The sequence below is a fragment of the Dendropsophus ebraccatus genome, chromosome 12 (genome assembly GCF_027789765.1).
Source record: "Dendropsophus ebraccatus isolate aDenEbr1 chromosome 12, aDenEbr1.pat, whole genome shotgun sequence".
Lineage (NCBI taxonomy): Eukaryota > Metazoa > Chordata > Amphibia > Anura > Hylidae > Dendropsophus > Dendropsophus ebraccatus.
This window is the reverse complement of record NC_091465.1, coordinates 36852607-36878907: the sequence shown is the minus strand read 5'-3', so window position 1 is coordinate 36878907 and position 26301 is coordinate 36852607. Positions and strand designations below refer to the sequence as shown.

At 45.5% G+C, this 26301-nt stretch overlaps 2 protein-coding genes across 5 annotated transcripts in view; both read right to left on the bottom strand.

Annotated features, from left to right (window-relative positions):
• LOC138769833 (nicotinamide N-methyltransferase-like) overlaps positions 1 to 25620 on the bottom strand; it is a 34916-nt gene extending 9296 nt beyond the window's left edge. The window contains exons 1-2 of one of the 4 annotated variants that reach the window (XM_069948524.1): positions 25562 to 25620; positions 2021 to 2212 (exon numbers count right to left, since the gene is read on the bottom strand). In XM_069948524.1, the coding sequence (XP_069804625.1) occupies positions 2021 to 2171 (151 nt within the window). In that variant the 5' untranslated portion in view covers positions 2172 to 2212; positions 25562 to 25620. Of the gene's footprint in view, positions 1 to 2020; positions 2213 to 3830; positions 3933 to 5863; positions 6146 to 25561 lie in introns of those variants that run through there. The other 3 variants (XM_069948525.1, XM_069948523.1, XM_069948526.1) reach the window with 3 other exon arrangements.
• LOC138769831 (nicotinamide N-methyltransferase-like) lies at positions 14113 to 25650 on the bottom strand. The gene is made up of 4 exons (XM_069948522.1): positions 25562 to 25650; positions 19690 to 19889; positions 18713 to 18920; positions 14113 to 16050 (listed from the first exon to the last, which is right to left on the bottom strand). The coding sequence occupies exons 2-4, from the start codon at positions 19838 to 19840 to the stop codon at positions 15621 to 15623; spliced, it is 789 nt and encodes a 262-aa protein (XP_069804623.1). The 5' UTR covers positions 19841 to 19889; positions 25562 to 25650; the 3' UTR covers positions 14113 to 15620.
• Between the last annotated feature and the right edge of the window lie 651 nt (positions 25651 to 26301).

Here is a 26301-nt window from a genome sequence, read left to right as displayed (position 1 = left end):
GTATGGAACAAATCGTTAGTCTCCATGAGTGATGATTCAACATTTATTTTACCCAATCAGATAACCCCTTTAAGCCAGCAGTATCTCTGTTTGTATCTGTCTATCTATCTGTCTGTCTCTATCTGTCACAGGTTTGGTCCTGTAACAGTGGGGTTGCAGGGCGATTCCGTGGCCCCCCTTCCCTGCTTATGCTCGCTTTGCAGGGTTAGCAGTCACTGACCGACACAGTGTTGATTTAGTGTAAGGATTCATGTGAGCCAGGAGACCTGCATGTGGTACATGAGGCAATATGATTTGATCAAATTATATACCAGCCTTCTGGCACTGGTTTTTAGATGTAGCCGAGAGGCAATAGTGTCAGCCATAGGCGTGAGGTGCAGTTGCTCCTTTCTCTCCATGTCCGTATGATTCAACATTTATTTTTACCAATCAGATAACCCATTTAAGCCAGCAGTGTCGCTGTCTCTAACTCTTTCATTGCAGTTTCTTACTCCTCCCATGTTGTCCTTCTACTAGCATTATAACCTGATCTCTCAGTGAAGGTGAAAGTCCATATACTCTCTGCTCTACAGATTCCCCCTTTGAGAGAATGAACAGGTTAAAAGTCAGTGAGAAGTAGAAAAGGAGCGTGATTAGGGGAGAAGGGGGCATTTTTCTCAAACATACATTGCAGAGTTTTTTATAGCCCTTTTTTTATCGATTAATGCAATGTTTTGTAATGACAGACTCACATACATAAGTGGTTAAGCAGATGTTTAGTTTCCATAGATCTCCTGGAATATTATTAAGGGTGGCTTGACACGTAACGGATCTTCAGCGGATTTCTCACTCTGGATCCCTGCCCTGTACACTCTATGGGCACACAAACTCGCAGCGGGATGGATATCCCGCTGTAAGTATGTCAGCAGTCCCGCCCCGTTAACCCCCCTGCCGCCGGAGCGTATGCATTACCTTCTCCACGCTCCGGCTTGCTTCGGAGGTTCCCGTCACGTCCTGCTTGCCCAATCAGTTCGCTACCCCACCGCCAAGCACTGATTGGCTGAGCGGGACGTGAACATGCCGGGAGCCCCAAAGCGAGCCGGAGCAGGGAGCAGGTAAATTATACGCTCTGGCGGTGGGGGGTTAACGGGGCTGGCTGCTGACATACTCACAGCGGGAATGTACAGGGCAGGGATCCGTTATGTATGAAGGCACCCTAAAGGAGAAGTCCAGCCTCAACAAGTATGTGACAGGCAGCAGGGGAGAGCATAACAATGAGGCATTGCTTACCTCTCCCGGGGCCAAAGATGGGCCATCTGACCAGCCACAGGATCCCTGCCAGAGAGCAATTTTCCCCAAGTTGTGATGGCGTCTTGACTCTGGGATAAAAGCCCATCACGGCTTTGGACAGCCCACTCAACCAATCAGTGCCTGGAGTGGCGTTTCGCCCCAGTCACTGACTGGCTGAGCTGCCAGTCCAACAGTCGGGTTGTGACATTGGCTCTAGTGGAGATCCCGGAGCCCGGCAGTGGTCCTGGAGCAATGATCCAGCGCTGAACGGGCACAGGTAGGTGAATTAGTAATGTTTGTATTTTTTCCCTCTTGCCCTGCCGTTGCAAAAAAAAATTCTGAATCCGGACTTTTCCTTTAAGAGCATATTATGTGCCTGAAGAAATTTATATTAACACCATTCACTGTAGATTATTGTGGTCACTGAAGCAAAGGAAGCAAAAAGAAAAAAGGGTAGGGAAGGCAAGAATCTAAGAATGGATGTGCGGTTTCATTCTCAATGGAATGTTTCATAAGAATAATTACTTAAATATGATTTTAAATTGCTGTTAAATTTTTCTTTTTTATTAATGCCAAACAGCTCCTTGGTGGGGGGGAGCCGGGTGTTGCTACTCCGCCAATTATCTATTAATAGCTTATGCTGTGGATTGATTATTAATTGTTTTAATGCGAGAAACCTTCTTTAAAGAAACCAACCAAACAAGTAATAATTTCACCATAAATGTCACAATCAAACCTTTTAGTGAATTACCTTTAGTGAATGTGTCATGTAGATTTGTTAATATAAAATCTGTCAATTCTCCACAAGCAGCAGCATCGCCAGGCACATAGTATGTCTGCAGGTATTCCTTGGGATTAAATTCATCAATGTAGCTCTGCTTGTCAGTAAAAGAAACGGCCATAATTTTCTGTCTTCAGGACTTTCCTTGGATTCTCTGTTTGACTTTTAGAAAAAAAGAAATGCATGTAAAATAGTATTAACCATTTACCTGCCTAAACCTGCTACTCTTCCCAGTGTCTAGTTCTGATCACAGTGTATACAGGAGTATATAAAACTTAGGCTATTACAAGAAGTAAAATGACCCCTTTGGAATTGCCGGGATTTCTAACCAAATCACCAGAGATGAGCACAACTCGAGCATGCTTGAGTCCCATCATTTTGCATTTGATAACCGGTGGCCGAAGAAGTTGGGTGCAACCGTAGGCCTCCTTAGGTCAGCCATTGGTATCAAAATTCTGAATTGCGCATGCTCGAATTGTACTCATGTTTTCAAATTACTTATACTAACTAATGTGGTTTGGTGATGCTTTTCCTACATCTCTGCTTTGGTTTTGCAGGTGTCACAAGGTAGCTCGATGTCCCACACATGGTCTACAGACTACTGCTTTTGACCATCCTTTTAAAGATGAACAAAAATTGTTTGACAAAATTTCAATGCATGTGGATTCACTTAAACAATTCACCTTAATAAATACCTCAATTTACCATCGCCTCTCTTCCCTGTCTTCCTTTTCTGACCGTTATATATATAAAGCTAGTGGGCACCACTAATAATCATGGAGTGCTAAACCAATGCATATAAGTAGTACATCATCCTCTCAAAAGAAAAATACATATGCACAAAAAATGGTAGCACATCACAAAAATATTTATTATAACACTGACATAGATACAAAAATACCACATAAATATATGAATGTACAGGAGTAGTAAAATGAGGGAGACAACACCCCAAATACTGCTCTACATTAAAAACACTAAAATGTCACCATATGTCCTGCTGGCGTTCCAGCCAGGACTAATCTACCACTCTGTAGAAGAAAGTCCCGGCACTTCACCAATTCAATTGTTGCTTATTTTATTATGTGCAAAACATCACATGCGTTTCGGCATGTTGCCTTCATCAGCTCCTGGCCTGTCCCCCTCCTTGAATTGGTGAAGTGCTGGGACTTTCTTCTACATTACGTCTGGGACACCATCCCACCACGAGCACCACCACAGCAGTGCCATCTCCACCACTACTCCTACTCTACCACTCTGACTCTGGACTGTATGTACAATATCAAAAATCCAGCAGCTCTACCTAGACAGAGACCCGGTAAAACAAAATACTTTATTAAGCCTAAACTACAGTACATTTGCAGACCTCTGTGTAAAATCCTACTGTAATTAATTTTAACTGTTATACTGCCACCTACTGGCCAAGTCTTGAATTACAGTTAGATTACAATTAACGTGAATACCCTGACACATTAAAAGAAAAGTTTAACGCGTCAGGGATCATGTTGAAAGTGGCTACATCTGTATAACCACAAATAATGAAGAATAGAAAAAAATTGGAAAAGATCACCATATGCAGTCCAACAGAATGAGAGCCAGATGGGATAAGAAATCACCCCATGCGTTCTGCCATGTAGCGGCTTCCTCGTGATGTGCTTTTCTGACCTTCACATGTTGTCCATTTTATATTCTTATTTTTGTTAAAAACAACAACCAAAAGTATATTGAGAATCATTACAGCATTAGATGAACGTATAGCCCTATGTTGGCTGCCTTTTACCTGGGGAAAAACAGCCATTTGCCATTATGAGGCTAAAAGTGAGGTTTATAGGTTTTTCTGCCGCTACAGCTGAATTGCCTCCAACATTTGTGCCTAAATAGAATAGTTGCATATGTCAGGTCCATAAGTGAACAATTTGGTGGTTCTAAGGGTAACACCACTGCAAGCCTATGAATACAAATCTTTACACAATAGTCTACGGCTCTTAAGTTGCAGCGTTTTCCACCTGCTTGGTAGTGGTACACAACTAGAACAACTCTATAAGAAGCTTAAAAAGTGGCACAGAGCACAGAAGGAAAACCAATGTCGTTTGTTTTTTTGGGGGGGGTTGTATAAACTCTTCATCAGGTAGAAACACTGTGGTTTTACTTCAACAGTAAAAATAAAATCTTATGTTTGGATTCCTTCCATTATCCGAATGGGTTTTTCAAGCTTTTCACATGCAGTATTGCCATAAGAAGCTGCTACCTCTCTCTCTTTCTATACCATGTGCTCCCAGTCCCCCCCCCCCCTTAGTATGCACACTCTTTATGCCATGCGCTCCCAGTCCCCCCCAGTATGCACATTCTCAATACCATGTGCTTCCATTCCCTCCTTAGTATGAACACTCTCTCCACACTGCCCCCCTCCTTAGTATGCACACTCTCTCCACACTGCCCCCCTAGTATGCACACTCTCTCCACACTGCCCCCCTAGTATGCACACTCTCTCCACACTGCCCCCCCTTAGTATGCACACTCTCTCCACACTGCCCCCCCTTAGTATGCACACTCTCTCCACACTGCCCCCCCTTAGTATGCACACTCTCTCCACACTGCCCCCCTCCTTAGTATACACACTCTCTCCACACTGCCCCCTCCTTAGTATACACAGTCTCTCCACACTGCCCCCCTAGTATGCACACTCTCTCCACACTGCCCCCCCCTCCTTAGTATGCACAGTCTCTCCACACTGCCCCCCCTCCTTAGTATGCACAGTCTATCCACACTGCCCCCCCTCCTTAGTATGCACACTCTCTCCACACTGCCCCCCCTCCTTAGTATGCACACTCTCTCCACACTGTCCCTTAGTATACACACTCTGTCCACACTGCCCCCCTAGTATGCACACTCTCTCCACACTGCCCCCCCTTAGTATGCACACTCTCTCCACACTGCCCCCCCTTAGTATGCACACTCTCTCCACACTGCCCCCCTAGTATGCACACTCTCTCCACACTGCCCCCCTCCTTAGTATACACAGTCTCTCCACACTGCCCCCTCCTTAGTATACACAGTCTCTCCACACTGCCCCCCTAGTATGCACACTCTCTCCACACTGCCCCCCCCCCCTTAGTATGCACAGTCTCTCCACACTGCCCCCCCTCCTTAGTATGCACAGTCTCTCCACACTGCCCCCCCTCCTTAGTATGCACACTCTCTCCACACTGCCCCCCCTCCTTAGTATGCACACTCTCTCCACACTGTCCCTTAGTATACACACTCTGTCCACACTGCCCCCCTCCTTAGTATGCACACTCTCTCCACACTGCCCCCTCCTTAGTATGCACACTCTCTCCACACTGCCCCCCTAGTATGCACACTCTCTCTACACTGTCCCCCTCCTTAGTATGCACTCTCTCCACACTGCCCCCCTAGTATGCACACTCTCTCTACACTGTCCCCCTCCCTAGTATGCACACTCTCCCCACACTGCCTCCCTCCTTAGTATGCACACTCTCTCCACACTGCCTCCCTCCTTAGTATGCACACTCTCTCCACACTGTCCCCTTCCTTAGTATGCACACTCTCTCCACACTGTCCCCTTCCTTAGTATACACACTCTCTCCACACTGCCCCCCCTCCTTAGTATGCACACTCTCTCCACACTGCCCCCCCCCCTCCTTAGTATGTAATCTCTCTCCTCATTATTTCCAGTGCCCCTTCCTTCTCCCTTCTCCTTACTACACACACTCTCTCCACCATGTGTTCCAAGCCCCCCCCTCCCCCTTCCTTTGCATAGCTGGGAAGGCCCCTCTCCCCTGGACATCATACCTGCCTGGCAGCTAGTGGGCAGGTCACAGGAGGCAAAGCATTTCTATGTGTACCTTGTGTGTCTGGCCCTCCTCCTATCCAGTGATTGGTGCTCAGGAGTCAAGGGGCGGGGCAGTCAGATGCAGGGAGAGCAGAGACAGAACTGAGTGACTGCGACCGCTGCGACCCCTGTAGCTACACCACTGTCTCTTCCCTTTGCTCCTCTCTTCTGGGCAGATGTAACAATAAACTTCCTGACTTTGTTATCATTAATTTGTTTGCCTTTCTGATTTGCTGAATGAAACACATGATATATTTTATTTGAAGCAATTGTCTATACTTGTAATAATTTCTTGAGGATCCTGTTGCAATGCTGAGGCTTGTCTCCAGGAAATGGCTGATTCTGGCAGTCATCCTGTATAAGGAATTTATTAGGTTCATGTAAGGCGAGGAATGTTCCCTGCTTATTATGAAATAGTAGTTGGTGTAACTTGGTGCTCCAGGGCCTGATTATGCCATCTCTAACAGCTCCTCCACCCACCACGTGCCATTAGTAACTAGTGTTGGACTGGGGTACCTGGGGCCCACCAGAGGAAATGATCCTTGTGGCCCACCAATATAGAACCAGTGAGACATGACACGCTGACCCCGTCCTTTCCTGGATTCATCTGTATCTGTGACAAATCCCTTGTGAACAACATTTTCAGTTGAACTAAAACTCTCAGAACACCCTTTATGTATACAGCTCTCAGGGTATGCTGGGAGTTGTAGTCTCTGAGTGGACAACCCTATAATAAATCACTGTGTGCAGAGGCTCCTGGTGGCTGCAATCTGTGGGCGACAACCATCAGTCCTGAAGGTCCAGCAATACATCTGTCTACAGCGGCAGTTATCAGAGGATTGTACTACTGTACTACAACTCCCAGCATATCCTGAGGGCTGCAGACTGTCAACTTGGGCCTCGACCAAGATATCTATATACCACCACAAGATATCATATTACCACCACAACCACTACCATCACCACCATATTGTTACTGATCAAATCCAGTATACTAAATCAGATTACAGGTAACAAATAATACCCCCGCATACTGACTAACACCACCACATGCTAACTAACACCACCACATACTGACTAACACCACCGTTGCTACTGACTAACACCACCGCTGCTACTGAATACAATCCACTGTACACAGATCACTATCACCTCATACAGTCATATAGAGGTAGACCCAGCTGTACACAGGTTCTGTAAACCATATTAACCCCTTAACGACCGCGGGCGTATATTTACGCCCTGCGGTCGTTAAGGACGTTCAGAGCGGGGCCGCGCGGCGACCACGCTCTGAACCGCGGCGGTCCCGGGTGCCGCTTGTAGCCCGGGATTGCAAGTATTTTGACAGCTGCATCCGATTACTGTATTAGCGGGCACGGCAATCGGACCGTGCCCGCTAATACAGTAATCGGATGCAGCTGTCAAAGTTGACAGCTGCATCCGATTACCGTTTGCAGAGATGGCGCCGTCCCCGGCTCGGCACTCGTTTACTTCCGGCTGCAGCAGCCGGAAGTAAACGAGTGCCTATCTCATGGATCTCTGCAGCGAGATAGATCAAAGCACTTATACTAGAAGTCCCCCAGGGGGGCTTCTAGTATAAGTGTAAAAGTAAAAAAAAAAAGGTTGTTATTAATAAAAAGCCCCCTCCCCTAATAAAAGTCTGAATCCCCCCCCTTTTCCCAGGTTATAAATAAAAGTAAATAAATAAATAAATAAACAAACATGTTTGCTATTGCCGCGTGCGTAATCGCCCGAACTATTAATTAATCACATTCCTGATCTCGTACGGTAAACTGCGTCAGCGCAAAAAAATCCCAAAGTGCAAAATTGCGCATTTTTGGTCGCATCAAATCCAGAAAAAATGTAATAAAAAGCGATCAAAAAGTCGTATATGCGCAATCAAGGTACCGATAGAAAGAACACATCATGGCGCAAAAAATAACACCTGACACAGCCCCATAGACCAAAGGATAAAAGCGATATAAGCCTGGGAATGGAGCGATTTTAAGGAATGTATATTTGTAAACAATGGTTTTAATTTTTTACAGGCCATCAGATACAAGAAAAGTTATACATGTTATATATCGTTTTAATCGTAACGACTTGTGGAACATATATAACAAGTCAGTTTTACCCCAGGGCCAACGGTGTAAAAACACATATCCACTAAAAACACAAAATGTGTTTTTTTTTTTCAATTTCACCACACATTGAATTTTTTCCTGCTTTTGCAGTGTACTTTATGCAAAAATTCAGCCTGTCATTGCAAAGTACAATTAGTGGTGCAAAAAATAAGGGCTCATGTGGGTTTCTAGGTGAAAAAATGCAACTGCTATGGCCTTTTATGCACAAGGAGGAAAGAAAGAAAATGCAAAAATCAAAATTGCCCCGGTCCTTAAGGGGTTAATTAAAGTGCAGTTATATCAAGTGACTTACAGGGGGCGTCTTCTCTGATCAGACTCGTTTTCATCCTCTTCTCCATCTTCCCTGGGCCATTATAAGAACTTCTCCGAGCCACAAATCCACAGAATCTGCCAGACAGACATATTAGGCTCCTCACTCTGTCATCCTCATCTCTCTACAAACTGCACATCTGTATTGGTCCCTCTATACCCTCATTTAGTGGGTAGGCTGACTCTATGTGACCCCCCTTATAGGTGCCCCCTGTATTATCCCCCTTATAGATGCCCCCCTGTATATTCCCCCTTATAGATGCCCCCCTTGTATTATCCCCCTTATAAATGCCCCCTGTATATTCCCACTTACAGATGGCTCCCCCTTATAGATGCCCCCCCTGTATATTCCCCCTTATAGATGGCTCCCCCTTATAGATGCCCCCCTGTATATTCCCCCTTATAGATGGCTCCCCCTTATAGATGCCCCACTGTATATTCCCCATTATATATGCCCCGTATATTCCCCCTTATAGTTGCCCCCTGTATATTCCCCCTTATAGATGCCCCCCCTGTATATTCCCATAGATGCCCCCCTTTATATTCCCCCTTATAGATGCCCCTTGTATATTCCCCCTTATAGATGCCCCCTTGTATATTTCCCCTTATAGATGGCTCCCCCTAATAGAAGCCACCACAGTATATCCCCCCTTAGAGACGGCTCCCCCTTTATAGATGCCCCCCTGTACTGTATATTCCCCCTTATAGATGCCCCCCCTGTATATCCCCCCTTATAGATGTCTCCTCCTTTTAGATGCCCCCCCAGTATATTCCCCCTTATAGATGGCTCCCCCTTTATAAATGCCCCCCCTTTATATTCCTCCTTATAGATGCACTCCCCTGTATATTCGCCCTTATAGATGGCTCCTCCTTATAGATTCCCCCCTGTATATCCCCCCTTATTGATGGCTCCCCCTTTATAGATGGCTCCCCCTGTATATTCCTCCTTGTAGATGCCCCCCCTGTATATTCCCCCTTATAGATGCCCCCTCCTGTATATTCCCCCTTATGGATGCGCCCCCCCCCCATATATTCCCCCTTATAAAAAAAAAACACATCACACCTTACAACTTCCCCGTCGCCTGTCTTTTCCCCCGGATGCTGTCCCGTCTGGCTGACCGGCAGCACATGCACCAGCGAGCTCAGTGTGCGCCGGTGCTGGTACTTCCGTTACAAATAGCGTCTCTAACACACGCTCCCTGTGCCGGAAGTCCCACCCCCGGCGCACACTGTGGTATGCTATCTGTCCGACCACCCCTAGGGAGCCAGGGGGGGGGGGGGGCATGAACACTGATGCTGTCATCTGACTGGGTGAGGGTCCAGTCAGATGACAGCATTGTTAAAGGGGCCGCCCGACAGTCAGTGTGCCCCCTGCGTGTCGGGCCGGGGCCTAGTAGAGGATCCTCCGGAGGACCAGTCTGACACTGTTTGTAACTCTGCTATTATACCTCTGTACCCCCTATAGCTATACACCTGAGTGTCCTCACTTCATAAGTCAAGGCACTAATAGTTATTATTCACATTACGCTGTAATTATCATATCACATCTAGATCATGTATATGCATGAATCCTTTCTAGACCACCCCTATGCATAGGGCTCTGATGCTTAATGGAAAAACCAACACTAAGTGGGAACAGAGCCTTAAAGGGGTATTCCCCCCAAGAGCTAAAAAAATAAAATGCTCCCAAACCTAGCTGGTCTTACTCACCAAGGCCCCCTGAGAATTTTGAGCCATCTCCCCTCTTTTTTAGCTGCTTCTGTTCGTTCCAAAGTTTTAAAAAAAGCCAAACTGTATCCAACATGGTGCCGGCCAGAAAACTACATCTCCCATCATGCAATGCTTATGCCTGATTGGTACATGATGTAGCAGAGCTGATATCCACAATATATAGCAGAGTTGAGTGAGCCGCATAGCAAAGTTGAGTGAGCGGCATAGCAGAGTTGAGTGAGCTGCATAGCAGAGTTAAGTGAGTTGCATGCAGAGTTGAGTGAGCTGCATAGGTTTTGTGTGTGCCGCAGGTGAGCGCTCCTGTACTGTGACACTTCCCCCTCCACACACAGCCGACAGTGCCCGCTCCTGTCAGCCACCCAGCCCGCACATGTGCTGTGATACCCATGCTGACATTGTGCGGCAGGGGCAAAGCACAGGATCAGGCTGGCACGGAAGCTAGAACAGGCACAGTAAGCTGTGTGTGTGGAGGGGGAAGTGTCACAGCGCAGCACAGGAGTGGGCATGGTTGGATATGGGAGGGGGGGAGCGGGCCGGGGGATCATAGGAGCAGGTATGGTTGGATTTGGGGGGGGCGGGCCTGGTTGGATCTGGGGGGGGGGGAGTGGGCCAGGAGATCACAGGAGCGGGCATGGTTGGAAGTGGTGGTGGGGGGGATGTCACAGCACAGAGGTGAGCCGGGGGGGCTGACAGGAGCGGACATCCAAAGATGTGTGGGGAGGGGATCACAGCAGCACTGTAGGAAGCTAAGTGAGACTGTAGCTATCCTCCCTCTCTTCAGTGGGCTGGGTTAACCCGGCCCATTAAAGAGATGGAGGACACGTGATCCCGACACGGAGGAGGGGGGCCAAGAGCAGGGAGCAGTGATGGGTTGGACTTAGATCTAATGATTCTATGTGTTTGGTGGGGGTGAATGCACCTAGATAACAGCAAAACTATGCAGAATCCATAATACATTGATATTGAAAAGATGTAAAGCTACAGGTGGGCAATGTATTAATGCAAAAATAATTTTGGGGGGAATACCCCTGTAATCTTAGTGTTTCATAGTATGCTGCAAGTTTAGACAGGTTTACGGCCATATTTTAACTACAAAAAACATTGTGTGCGTATACTGTATACCTAATGCTGCTGATTTTAGGGTGGAATTATATTGGCATTGAACCAATATAAATTAACAGCTGAAATCTGCACCATTAAATCTGCAGCAGATCTAGCTCCTTAGGAAAGCCTCTAGTGCACCGTTTAGCCGACCCGCCGCCTCCTACAGTTATGCCTATGTATGTATATTGAAGTATGCATAAGCAGGCCGGTCTTTTTTGCACATGCATCGGAACAGCAGCCCATGGGAGATGGGCTGCTGTTCCGATGCATGTCCAGAAAAGACAGGCCAGCTTATGCATACCTGAATACCGTAGGAGGCGGCAGGCAATCTGAACTTTGCACTGAACACCGAGGAATACCACCAATGCACCTAAGGATCTAAGTTACATATTTCCCTCAGATTAACCTATTTGAAAACATGGGGACATACGAAGATAACAAGAGTGGAGCCGGAAGGAGGAGGTTTGCCCAAACCTCCTTTTAAAGGTTTTATTCAGGTATGGAACCTGGACGATTTCTTCCGTTTTGCAACTAAGTTCCATCGACATAAAAAAAAAAAAAAAAACACACCCACTGCAAAACCACACCCAAACTGTAGAAGAGCATGATGATGTTTCTCGAAGAAAGCCGCCATGTTTTTCTAAGCCTAGATAACCCCTTTAAGAGCCGTTGATGCCAGATTAAATGAATGTTCATTTTAACGTGTTCACGTTCTTTGCTGTTGAATATATCTGACTAGACCTCAAAGAGTCACGTATCATTCTATGGTCATTGTCTAAAATAATTTTTCTCATAAAAGAATCGATTTAATAAAAACTCAAGTCAAGACAAATAAAAAACTACAACCAGACTGGCAGGAATGATGGCCTATGCTTTATCTATGACTGCCCTAAAGGCTTTTTTTTTTTTTTTAAATAGAACAGAGACCTGCAGTATATATACTTTTGCCAAGAAACTTTGCCAAATTTCTATTAGTCATGCAAAATGGAGAACCACCTATTAACATAGCAGTTTTGTATGTATCCACGTCAGCTTCTACATCTGTATATCTAATGACTGTGGTAATAAATGGAACACCTCTTCCCAATAATAATATTGCCAGGGGGTAGACCTCACTAAACAAACATTGATGGTATATAGTAATGGTGTGTTTACACAGAGAGATTTATCTGACAGATTTTTGAAGCCAAAGCCAGGAATAGATTTGAAAAGAGGAGAAATCCCAGTCTTTCCTTTATGACCTATTCTCTGTTTATAGTCTGTTCCTGGCTTTGGCTTCCAAGATCTGTTAGATAAATCTCTCTGTGTAAACGCACCATAAGGTTGGGCAATCAGTGTTATAACCTTGGAATCCCTGTTACTTAAGGGGTAGTGTAAAGCAGACTTGATCTTAAGGGATCAACTGAGCTGACATACCTTGCCTTCTGCCATACAGCGTTTAGATAATAGAGCCCTTTTACTTATTCATGCAGGAGTTTTGATTTTCAGCAACAGTTTAAACACAATACTGCTAATGTAAATAAATAAATAAAAAAAAACTTGTCGTACACAGACTCAGCAAAAAACGAACATAAGGTTTTCATCAGACTTTACGGCAACCTCATTCAAGTGGCATAAGACTGTGCTGTGACCACTGTTGGTGCCTACAGGAGGACCCACCGCCCAGTGGTGCCAGACTAGTTCACCCCTAGAGAACACCACAACACAAGTGCACACATCAGAAAACCTTACCATTCCATGTGGCCCAACCCTAGAGAAAAATAGCTACTGGAAACACATGAAGATGTAAGGTTCTTTATATCGGTTCATTTGTTTGTGGTGCTGTGTCTGTGGCATTTAGACAGGCCAATCACAAGTCTATGTAGCTGTCGATAACATTTCTCTGCACGTCGGTTGATTTCTTCTTTTCCATGTAATTAATAAAGACCATCTCTATAGGACCCACCACATAAATTGTCATTCTATGGATTTAAAGGGGGTTTCCAGTGTTTGTAAAATATAATATGTTGCTGGGCTGTTGTAATACAGACATAAAAAAAGATATATATTTATCTATCCCATGTCTCCTGCAGCTTCTTCCAACTTCTTCGCCCATGATTGGCTGAGGGGGCAGGTACTGCAGAGAGCTCACGCCTCGGTAGAGTAAGAAGGCATGAGCTATGGGGACTAGAAGAAGCAGAGTGGGAACCAAAGGTAGGTGAGTATAGCTTTTTTTGGTTTCACCATAGCCCCAATAACAAATTATAAATGCCGGAATTCTCCTATAAATTGGCACTACAGGTCAAATCCATTCCAGATTCCCATCACGATTTTTTCTGCAGAACGCAAAATAGACTTCTTAAAATATATAGTCTTTGTTACAGCATAATGAAGTATAAAATTTGTGCACAATAAATACGAATAAACATAAAAAAACACAGCTACCTATTCCACCTACTGCTCCCAGAGCACCGGTCCACCCCACTGGCCTGCCTCTCCTCCTGAATATTCATCCAGTACTCTGTAGTGATGAGTGACGGAGTGACATCACTGAAGAGAGCAGCCTCTATATTCATGAGGAGGGACAGGCCAGCAGGGTAAGTGCACTGAGGACGATAGCCCCACCACTGTTCTATCAAACTGACTCATTTTCATATTGAATATAGTAAAGATTTCCCCAAAAGAGTGCGGAGGATGAAGGTAAGAAAATTACCTTCATCCTCAGCATTCTGTGCCCTATGGGTGCAACAAAAATTTAGTTTATACAGTATGGCTGCACACTACTTGGGAAAAAAAAACATTTGAGCCAACAGGTTTTAGTTCATGTTTTTTTTAAGTACTGTAGGAGAAATTATTTTACCTATAGTAGCATCCTTTTTAGCTACAACATATTTATTATTAAATATTAAGGTTAACTTACACAGACACAGAGTAGGGAGAGGTTTCTTGAAAATGTATTTAATTTTATTGTTCTCTACTGAAAGATTTAGAAAGAAACAAATATTCCCCGGTCACTCCATCCAACTATTGACACCAGCCCTGACAACCAGACCAGGTGTCAGAGTAGGGAACTGGATGACAAAGGACAGATGCTGCCCTGATGCTGGCACCTACCCCTCTGTCCCTGTCTAATTACCTCAACTGTCCTAGGTGGCAGTGGACACTTGGTTGACAGTCCCTAACCTGTATAAATGAACGCTGAACAAAGACAGACAAAAAACACAATAGGTCAGGGGTCTGGGTTGGTAAATGATAGGCAGAGCAGCACAAAAATATAATCTAAAAGGGAAGTCAAAAGAAAGAAAGTCAAAATGCCAGTAATTCCAAGTGGGAAAAAATTCTAGGTCAAGACGAAATTCAGGGTATGAGGCTCTATTGCAGGCAAGGAACAGGGACATGGGAAGGTTAAGACCTGGAGTCTTATAAGACCTGGAGTCCCAGCCCCAGGAGTATTCTGACAGCTGACTGGCAGTGCCGCCCACCAGTCAGTTAATTAAAAATCACCAACACCTTTTGCCGATCATCCAGGGACGTTGAAACCCCACACTCCCCGTACCCGGCCGGGCCAGTTGCCAGGGACGCTGTTGTCAGGAGGCCAGCCACACACTCTGGAGACACGGGGAGCCGGCTGGCTCCTGACACCAGGATTTTGCACGGTCGGTGGCATGTCCTGGGCTGGCATTTTTTTCATATTGTGCCCACCTTGTGACAGTGGGTGGTGACACATGACGCAGCCACTTCAACTGGCCTCATGGCAGAAGCCCCTGATGACATTTTGTTGTGTTTTTCTTAATAAATGTCCCCCAATATTGTTACAACCCCCATATATGATTATTCAAAATGCAATAGAATCAGTCCGGCACAGCTGACTCATTCACAGATGTTGGGTTAATCAGTATGATAGCAACATGCAGCCAACTTATCGTAGACAAACAAATCAGTACAACCTTGTTGCGGTGCTCTGCCCCATGCAGCAATCCAAGTATTTAAATACGAAGTAGTGAATAGGCAGCACTCACCATATAAACTTAAATAGTTATTTTATTGGATGAAACATTAACCAACATACTGTATGTGCAAGACAAGACATAGGCAACAGCCGTTTCACTTTATTCATGCATCATCCGGCTTGCACTTATGTTGTAATCGCTAAATGTTTCGTCCAATAAAACAACCATTCAAGATTACATGGTGAGTACCGCCTATTCACCACTTCATATTTATACTGTATACCCATATATGATTATTTTCACATATAAACTCCACTGTTTATAGTGTTGACAAGTAAAACCTTTTTTTGGTGGTGTGGAGTCAGTAAACATTTTTATTAAGTTTTTAGACTGTTCCCAACACCAAATCATACATTTACTAGAACTTGGTGTTATTTTAACAAGTTAAAGCATGCAGATATATAAGTATTTCCAAGAAATGGTGGCTGTAGAACTTGACCTTATTCTGGTTTACGAGCGTGAATAAAATAGTTAGTGTCATAATCAGTAATGTCCATTCTTGATTTATCAGCACGCGGTGTATACACGGCTTTTACAATTTGGTAACCAGCTTCCTTAAACGCCATCTCCAACTCTTCCTTTCTTGTGGTCATTGAACTGAAATACTTTTGACCAACATAATAAAAAGTACAATTCATTGCACTTAAAATTAATAGGTGACCTCCAGGTTTTATCAAGTCCTGGAAATTTTTCAGAACATTGCAGTATGACTTTATGTCCTTACATGGGGCTTCCAGACAGAGACAAGAGAGGAGACAATCAGCTGGTGGCACAACCACAGGGTCATAGGGGTTTTTCTTCAGAGCATCACATTTCAGGACTTCTGTCACCTTACTGCGGAGCTTCTCAGCCTTTTCTTCACAAGTCTCCCTTAAGTATATATATAAAAAAAATGTTATACACTGTATTTTGAATGTCATTGTAATGATATAGCTTCTAGAAATGGTAACAGAATTCACTGATATTACCTAGATTTCTGTATTGATTGTTAAAGGGGTTATCCAGTGCTACAAAAACATGGCCACTTTTGCCCCACTCTTGTCTCCAGTTCAGGTGCGGTTTGCAATTAAGCTCCATTTACTTCAATGTAACTGAGTTTCAAACCCCACCCAATCTGGAGGCAAAAGTGGCCATGTTTTTGTAGCACTGGATAACCCCTTTAAGAAAATGTGATCTGACACAATTATCGACAAGGACAGTCCAAGTAGACTACTAACACACAAACAGTGGTACCGTGTCTTTTATTTAACATTTTGGACCAGATTTTTCACAGGGTATAAAATACAAACTGAGATAAACTGAGCAACCAATCACAGCTCAGCTTTCAGATCTGATAAAATAAAAACTGAGCTGTAATTGGTTGCTATAGCCAGTTTATACCAGTTTAAACCTATTTTACACACTTTGATTAATTTGGGCTATTGAATAAACATCCATGGTGCAGGGAGAAAAAGGAAGATACTTACACCTCGCTCAGGGTTGGAGTGGTCAGACCTTCACCAATATCTAGAAAAACCTAGGAGAAGCGTTTGGCTGAGAGCTTCACTCTCTGGTTTCATGTAATTTCTGTCTTGCTGCAGAAGACAAGCTCTTGACCTTAAAGGGGTTGTCCAGCATTAGGCTCAGTTCAGAGCGGGGAGAGGAGGCGCGTGAGCCTCCCATAGACTGTCATTATGACAGGGAGGCTGGCGGCATTCTCCACAGCAGAACTCCACCACTTTTGCTCCGTGTGAACGGAGCCTTAGAAAAACATGGCCACGTTCTTCCAGAGACAGCACCACTCTTTTCTTTAGATCAGGTGTGGTTTGCAAATAAGCTCCATTCACTTCATTGGAACAGATTTGCAAAACCTGCACCCAACCTGGAGACAAGAGTTGTTTTGTCTCTGGAAGAAAGTGGCCATGTTTCACTAAAGCTGGATAACCCCTTTAGGGTGCGTTCACACCTACCGCATCCGCAGCTTATTTTTCCGCGGAAATCCGCAGGTCTGGTAGTGCAGATTTCAACCTGCGAGAAATCCGCATATGTGTGCGTTTTGCGTTTTTTCTGCAGCAAGTTTATCGCAACTGAAATGTCAGTTTAAAATGTCTCTCATTCTAAACGGACATTTCAGTTGCAATAAACTTGCTGCAGAAAAACCGCAAAACGCACACATATGCGGATTTCTCGCAGGTTGAAATCTGCAGTACCAGACCTGCGTATTTCCGCGGAAAAATAAGCTGCGGATGCGGTAGGTGTGAACGCAGCCTTAAAGGGGTTTTCCCGCGCTAATTCTTTCCGCCCAAAGAATTGATATGTCAAAGTGATTCTAGCAGGAGTGTAGACAAATCTAACCTGCTGTTGGATTCTAATAGTGCAGGGGATGGGTACCATGGCCATACCTTTATTAAGAAGGTGATTTAATATGTAAATAAGGCAGTTTAGAGCACTGGGGGCACTCCTGTATCCTTAAAGGAGACCTGTCACCCCCTGTGCCGGGGGGACAGGCTCCCAACCCCCCAACTCCCCCCTGTTACAGCCCCCTATACTCACCTGATCCCGCCGGGTCACGGAGATATCAGTGCACGAAGCCCGGGAGAAGCCCGAAGCCCGCGTGCTCACAGGAGAGTCCGACGCTCATAGAGAATGAATGGGGAGTCCGACGCTCCGTCATTCTCTATGGTCATCGGACTCTCCTGTGAGCGCGCGCGCCGAGATTCGGGCGCTCATATTTCTGTGACCCGACCGGATCAGGAAGCGGGACCCGGCGGGATCAGGTGAGTATAGGGGGCTGTATCGGGGGTCGGGAGCCTGTCACCCCGGCACGGGGGGTGACAGGTCCTCTTTAAGTGCTCCAATATGCCTACTGGCTTCTACAGCAGTATATTTAATCCTCTCTGACACAATTTAGTGCAGTAAGAAACCTCCATAATAATCCAGAGCAGTAGCAAACCCCTATAGAAAACCTGTCCTGCTCTCGACAGTTCCTGTTACAGACAGAGGTAGCAGCAAAGAGCACTGCGTCATCAATTCCTGCAGAACGTACAGCACCTGATAAATACTGGAAAACTTGATTTTTTTTTTTAATGGAAGTTATTTACAAACCTGTATAACTTTCTGACACAATTTTTGTTTCGCCGGAGTACCCCTTTAAGACAAGACGCATTGCGTCTAAACCTAGGCCATGTCTCTTTTATCTTTACCGCGGCCATTTCCTAATAAACCACGCCTCCTTGTCAGGTGATGATGGTTTCTGGTCGGTTTGGTGCACTTTGCTAATATAATGTGAGAGATTGATCAAACATGGTGTAAAGTGAAACTGGCTCAGTAGCCCCTAGCAACCAAGCAGATTCCACCTTTCATTTCTCACAGACTCTTTGGAAAATGAAAGGTGGAATCTGATTGGTTGCTAGGGGCAACTGAGCCAGTCTCACTTTACACCATGTTTGATAAATCTCCCCCAATGTGTGTTGATTGCTGAGCGCTACAATTCTGATGCATTTAAGGACACAAATCTAGCAAGTTGGTGTAAACTTGAAATTGAAATCAATACCTATTTCCTTCCAGATCACAGACAAATTTGATAATGTGAGTCCAATCAAAAGCGTCCGGATCCTTCTTCAGCCATTTTTGGAATTCAGCGCGGTTTTGTTCAAGGAAATCTGAGGTGATGATTTTATCAAAGACCTCGCAAGCAGAAAGAAGGTGATAAATGGTGGGACCAGCGCCAAAATCGAGCAGCGTCTCTCCTCTTACTTCACCTTTAAAAAGATAAGTTGATGAGATGGGAAGATTTGCTTTAAAGAGTTGGTTTTTCTTGTACAAGTGTTGGAAAGAAGTGAGATTGAAGAGCAATAATATTAATATTACATTACTGCTAGAGATGAGCGAACCTGGAGCATGCTCGAGTCCATCCGAACCCGAACTTTCGGCATTTGATTAGCGGTGGCTGCTGAACTTGGATAAAGCCCTAAGGCTATGTGGAAAACATGGATATAGTCATTGGCTGTATCCATGTTTTCCAGACAACCTTAGAGCTTTATCCAAGTTAAGCAGCCCCAGCTAATCAAATGCAGAACGTTCGGGTTGGATGGACTCGAACCCGAACCCGGTTTGCTCATCTCTAATTACTGCCATAAACCAATTCTACATGAATGTTAGGGAGATGAGCACCTGGGTATCTTCAACATGAGATCTTATATTCCTGTTTTTGACCCCAGATTTAAGCCCCACCCCGTATACCAATGTAGTTGGTTTAACCAGAAAATATTCTGAATATTCTTGATCATGTCTGTAAGAATAAATTTCCAGAAGGGGGTGGGACTGGGCAACTCTGTCATGGCTGCATATCCACATTGCAATATACAGTAGTCATTGTAGCAAGATCTTCTTTCTGCTGATTTCATAGGGGAGTCTCAGTAGGTAGACCCCCACCAATTTTACGCATTTACCTATTCTGTGAATGGATGCTTTGAGTTGGAATGATTACACTAAATATCATATTATTTTCAATAAACTGAAATCACTTACCTTTAGTGAATGTGTCGTGTAGGTTTTGTAGCACAAAATCTGTCCATTCTCCAACAAGGAGACCTCCCCCTGGCACATAGTATGTCTGTAAGTAATCTTTGGGGTTAAATTCATCAATGTAGGTCTGCTGAGAGGTAAAGGTGTTGGCCATGATGTTCTGTCCTTAGTAATGTCCTTAGAATATTTTAGATGCTTCAGACCTCATTGTAAAAAACAAACAAAAAAAACCCAGAATATTATATAAAATAGCTTTTCCACCTTTCTATGGAACTATGTAGGGTCCACTTCTTATACTGAGATATCCATCGTAAACACTTTCTGTGGTAAATAGGACAAAGAGGCATTGACTCTCCTTAAGGTAAGGCCCGTCATAAAGACGTGTGGAGACTTACAGACCATTGCTGCTCCACTGAGAATTCTGAGATATGCAAAATGGCTCTCACACTTCTTGAGCAAAGAGATGTCCCTTCAAGTCTAGTCTCGCTTAGTCAAGGAGCCTTAGAACATTGACTGGAGATTTTATGCCAAGCCAAACAATTAGAGATGAGCGAATAGTGAAATATTCGATAATTAGAAATTCGATTCGAATAGCTCCCGATATTCGTATATTCAAACGAAACCCATTATTGTCTATAGGAGGTCACCAAGTGCCCAATAAAACCTCAGGAAATGATGCCAACACCTCTAGAATGCATACGGGACAGCAGGGAAAGTATGCCTGGCTGCATCTATTACTAGTGATGAACGTAAAGTAAAAGCGTATGTTTCGGTCTAGCGGTACGCACTTGCGTAATATTAGCATATATATATATATATATATAATATTATAATATACAACATATATAAAAATAAAAGAGCTGTTTAATTCCTTTACAGGATAAAGACTGTGCAAATCAGTAGTAGCAAGATAACAGGTATTATTCCACAATCACAGTATACAGCTGAATACTAGATATATAATTGTTTTTTACAATAATAAAATGAAAAAATGTTAAACATGGTGTAAAGCGAAACTGGCTCAGTTGCCCCTATCAATCAGATTTCACTTTTCATTTCTCACAGACTCTTTGGAAAATGAAAAATGGAATGTGATTGGTTGCTAGGGGCAACTTAGCAAGTTTCACTTTACACTATGTTTGAAAATTCTTCCCCATAGTTTTTATACTCTTAGCCCTAACAAGGGCTTTTGTGGGGTTCCTTCCTACCTAACTTCACCTAAAACTTTGTCTCCCTGGTAAACAGTCTGTCCCTCTCTAGCTCCAACCAGCAAGTGACACAAATCTGAAATTCCCTATTCTTATACTAAGTAGGTGACATAGTTTAGCCAGCCAATCACAGTTAGAGGGGTTTTTTTATGTCCTGCCTATTCCTAGTGCCTTTATATATATAAAGCTAGTGGGCACCACTAATATTCATGGAGTGCTAAACCAATGCATATAAGAAGTACATCATCCTCTCAAAAGAAAAATAGCATATGCACAAAAAATGGTAGCACATCACGAAAATCTTTATTATAACACTGACATAGATACAAAATACCACATAAATAAATGAATGTACAGGAGTAGTAAAATGAGGGAGACAACACCCCAAATACTGCTCTACATTAAAAACACTAAAATGTCACCATAAGTCCTGCTGGCGTTCCAGCCAGGGCTAATCTACCACTCTGACTCTGGACTGTATGTACAATAACAAAAATCAGACATCTCTACCTAGACAGAGATGGAAAAAAAATAGGAAAAAAATTCCCTGAGGAAGCCGATAGACGGCGGAACGCGTGGGGTGATTTCTTATTCCATCTGACTCTCATTCTGTTGGACTGCATATAGTGATCTTTTCCAATTTTTTTCCTATTCTCCTTTTTTTGTGGTTATATTTTGTTTTACAGCGTCTCTGTCTAGGTAGAGATGTTGGATTTTTGTTATTGTACATACAGTCCAGAGTCAGAGTGGTAGATTAGCCCTGGCTGGAACGCCAGCAGGACTTATGGTGACATTTTAGTGTTTTTAATGTAGAGCAGTATTTGGGGTGTTGTCTCCCTCATTTTACTACTCCTGTACATTCATTTATTTATGTGGTATTTTGTATCTACAGTATGTCAGTGTTATAATAAAGATTTTCGAGATGTGCTACCATTTTTTGTGCATATGCTATTTTTCTTTTGAGAGGATGATATTCCTAGTGCCTGTCCCCCCCTGCATGTTTATTGGCTGGAAAAAAGAGCCAGGGGGTGTGGGAGGTTGAATTAAATTTTTACAGCGTTATCCTTCAAATATTCGAACGTAATCGAATAGCATGAATAGCGTACTATTCGATCCAATACACTATCCAACAACATTTATGCCTAAATAGAATAGTTGCATATGTCAGGTCCATAAGTGAACAATTTGGTGGTGCTCAAGGGTAATACCACTGCAAACCAATGAATACAAATCTTTACACAATAGTCTACGGCTCTTAAGTTGCAGCGTTCTCCACCTGCTTGGTAGTGGTACACAACTAGAACAACTGTATAAGAAGCTTAAAAAGTGGCACAGAGCACAGAAGGAAAACCAATGTGTTTTTTTTTTGGGGGGGGTTATAAACTTTTCATCAGGTAGAAACACTGTGGTTTTATTACTTCAATAGTAAAAATAAAATCTTCTATTTGAATTCCTTCCATTATCTGAGTGGGTTTTTCAAGCTTTTCACATGCAGTATTGCCTTAAGAAAGCTGCTATCTCTCTCTCTCTCTCTCTCTCTCTCTCTCTCTCTCTCTCTCTCTCTCTCTCTCTTTCTAGCCTACATCAGTAATAATGGATGTTACCAGGGTAGTAGCTAATGTTTCGTGGGCCCTGGTTCAAGAGGTCAATCCAGGCCCCCCACCCTTGCCAGCACCTGCTCCCCACCCCACCTTCACGTAATTAAAAACCCAGTCCCTGCCACCCCCCTTCTTAGTTTGCACAGTCTCTCCACACTGCCCCCTTCCTTAGTATGCACACTCTCTCCACACTGCCCCCCCTTAGTATGCACACTCTCTCCACACTGCCCCCCCCTTAGTATGCACACTCTCTCCACACTGCCCCCCCCTTAGTATGCACACTCTCTCCACACTGCCCCCCCCTTAGTATGCACACTCTCTCCACACTGCCCCCCCCTTAGTATACACTCTCTCCACACTGTCCCCTCCTTAGTATACACAGTCTCTCCACACTGCCCCCTCCTTAGTATACACAGTCTCTCCACACTGCCCCCCTAGTATGCACACTCTCTCCACACTGCCCCTCCCTTAGTATGCACACTGTCTCCACACTGCCCCCTCCTTAGTATACACAGTCTCTCCACACTGCCCCCCTAGTATGCACACTCTCTCCACACTGCCCCCCTCCTTAGTATACACACTCTCTCCACACTGTCCCCAGTCCCCTTCTTAGTATGCACACTCTCTCCACACTACCCCCCCTTAGTATGCACACTCTCTCCACACTGCCCCCCTCCTTAGTATGCACACTCTCTCCACACTGTCCCCCTCCTTAGTATACACACTCTCTCCACACTGTCCCCCTCCTTAGTATACACACTCTCTCCCCACACTGCCCCCTCCTTAGTATGCACACTCTCTCCACACTGTCCCCCTCCTTAGTATACACACTCTCTCCACACTGCCCCCCTCCTTAGTATACACACTCTCTCCACACTGCCCCCCTCCTTAGTATGCACACTCTCTCCACACTGTCCCCCCTCCTTAGTATGCACACTCTCTCCACGCTGCCCCCCCTCCTTAGTATACACACTCTCTCCCCACACTGCCCCCTCCTTAGTATGCACACTCTCTCCACACTGTCCCCCTCCTTAGTATACACACTCTCTCCACACTGCCCCCTCCTTAGTATGCACACTCTCTCCACACTGTCCCCCTCCTTAGTATGCACACTCTCTCCACGCTGCCCCCCCTCCTTAGTATACACACTCTCTCCACACTGCCCCCTCCTTAGTATGCACACTCTCTCCACGCTGCCCCCCTCCTTAGTATGCACACTCTCTCCACATTGCCCCCCTCCTTAGTATGTACGCTCTCTCCACACTGCCCCCCTTCTTAGTATGCACAGTCTCTCCACACTGCCCCCCTCCTTAGTATGCACACTTTCTCCACACTGCCCCCCCCTCCTTAGTATACACAGTCTCTCCACACTGCCCCCCCTCCTTAGTATACACACTCTCTCCACACTGCCCCCTCCTTAGTATGCACACTCTCTCCACACTGCCCCCCTCCTTAGTATGCACACTCTCTCCGCACTGCCCCCCTCCTTAGTATGCACACTCTCTCCACACTGCCCCCTCCTTAGTATGCACACTCTCTCCACACTGCCCCCTCCTTAGTATGCACACTCTCTCCACATTGCCCCCTCCTTAGTATGCACACTCTCTCCACACTGCCCCCTCCTTAGTATGCACACTCTCTCCACACTGTCCCCCTCCTTAGTATGCACACTCTCTCCACGCTGCCCCCCCTCCTTAGTATACACACTCTCTCCACACTGCCCCCTCCTTAGTATGCACACTCTCTCCACGCTGCCCCCCTCCTTAGTATGCACACTCTCTCCACATTGCCCCCCTCCTTAGTATGTACGCTCTCTCCACACTGCCCCCCTTCTTAGTATGCACAGTCTCTCCACACTGCCCCCCTCCTTAGTATGCACACTCTCTCCACACTGCCCCCCCCCTCCTTAGTATACACAGTCTCTCCACACTGCCCCCTCCTTAGTATGCACAGTCTCTCCACACTGCCCCCCCTTAGTATGCACACTCTCTCCACACTGCCCCCCTTCCTTAGTATACACACTCTCTCCACACTGCCCCCCTTCTTAGTATGCACACTTTCTCCACACTGCCCCCTCCTTAGTATGCACACTCTCTCCACACTGCCCCCCCCTCCTTAGTATACACAGTCTCTCCACACTGCCCCCTCCTTAGTATGCACAGTCTCTCCACACTGCCCCCCCTTAGTATGCACACTCTCTCCACACTGCCCCCCTCCTTAGTATACACACTCTCTCCACAATGTCCCCTAGTATGCACAGTCTCTCCACACTGCCCCCCTCCTTAGTATGCACACTCTCTCCACACTGCCCCTTCTTAGTATGCACACTCTCTCCACACTGCCCCCCTCCTTAGTATGCACACTCTCTCCACACTGCCCCCTCCTTAGTATACACAGTCTCTCCACACTGCCCCCCCCCCTTAGTATGCACACTCTCCCCACACTGCCCCCTCCTTAGTATGCACACTCTCCCCACACTGCCCCCCTTCTTAGTATGCACACTCTCTCCACACTGCCCCCTCCTTAGTATGCACACTCTCTCCACACTGCCCCCCTCCTTAGTATGCACAGTCTCTCCACACTGCCCCCCCCCTTAGTATGCACAGTCTCTCCACACTGCCCCCCCCTTAGTATACACACTCTCTCCACACTGCCCCCTCCTTAGTATGCACAGTCTCTCCACACTGCCCCCTCCTTAGTATGCACACTCTCTCTACACTGCCCCCTCCTTAGTATGCACACTCTCCGCACTGCCCCCTCCTTAGTATGCACACTCTCTCCACACTGTCCCCAGCCCCCCCTTAGTATGCACAGTCTCTCCACACTGCCCCCTAGTATGCACAGTTTCTCCACACTGCCCCCCTTAGTATGTACACTCTCTCCACACTGCCCCCTCCTTAGTATGCACACTCTCTCCACACTGCCCCTTCCTTAGTATGCACACTCTCTCCACACTGCCCCCCTCCTTTGCATTGCTGGGAAGGCCCCTCTCCCCATAACATTTAGAACATCATACCTGCCTGGCAGCTAGTGGGCAGGTCACAGGAGGCAAAGCATTTCTATGTGTACCTTGTGTGTCTGGCCCTCCTCCTATCCAGTGATTGGTGCTCAGGAGTCAAGGGGCGGGGCAGTCAGATGCAGGGAGAGCAGAGACAGAACTAAGGCCCCGTTCTCACTGAGCAAAGGTAGCGGAATTCCGTGACGGAATTGTCCGCCGCGGAATGCCGTTAGCCTCCCGCTCATAATGGGAGTCTATGGGAGGCGCGCGCTCCTGCCCTGTCCACGCTGAAGAATGAACATGTTCATTCTTCAGCGCGTACAGAGCAGCAGCGCGCGCCTCCCATAGACTCCCATTATGAGCGGGAGGCTAACGGCATTCCGCGGCGGACAATTTTGCTTTGCTTTGCTCAGTGGGAACGGGGCCTAAGTGTCTGCGACCGCTGCGACCCCTGTAGCTACACCACTGTCTCTTCCCTTTGCTCCTCTCTTCTGGGCAGATGTAACAATAAACTTCCTGACTTTGTTATCATTAATTTGTTTGCCTTTCTGATTTGCTGAATGAAACACATGATATATTTTATTTGCAGCAAATGTTTATACTTGTAATAATTTCTTGAGGATCCTGTTGCAATGCTGAGGCTTGTCTCCAGGAAATGGCTGATTCTGGCAGTCATCCTGTATAAGGAATTTATTAGGCTCATGTAAGGCGAGGAATGTTCCCTGCTTATTATGAAATAGTAGTTGGTGTAACTTGGTGCTCCAGGGCCTGATTATGCCATCTCTAACAGCTCCTCCACCCACCACATGCC

What these genes read in the sequence shown, in the direction of transcription:
- LOC138769831 (XM_069948522.1), bottom strand. Translation starts at nt 19,840, where the DNA reads ATGGCCAACACCTTTACCTCTCAGCAGACCTACATTGATGAATTTAAC. An exon ending in ACACGACACATTCACTAAAG is followed by an intron (nt 18,921 to 19,689) that starts GTAAGTGATTTC and finishes ATCTTTTTAAAG; the next exon opens with GTGAAGTAAGAGGAGAGACG. An exon ending in TGTGATCTGGAAGGAAATAG is followed by an intron (nt 16,051 to 18,712) that starts GTATTGATTTCA and finishes TATATACTTAAG; the next exon opens with GGAGACTTGTGAAGAAAAGG.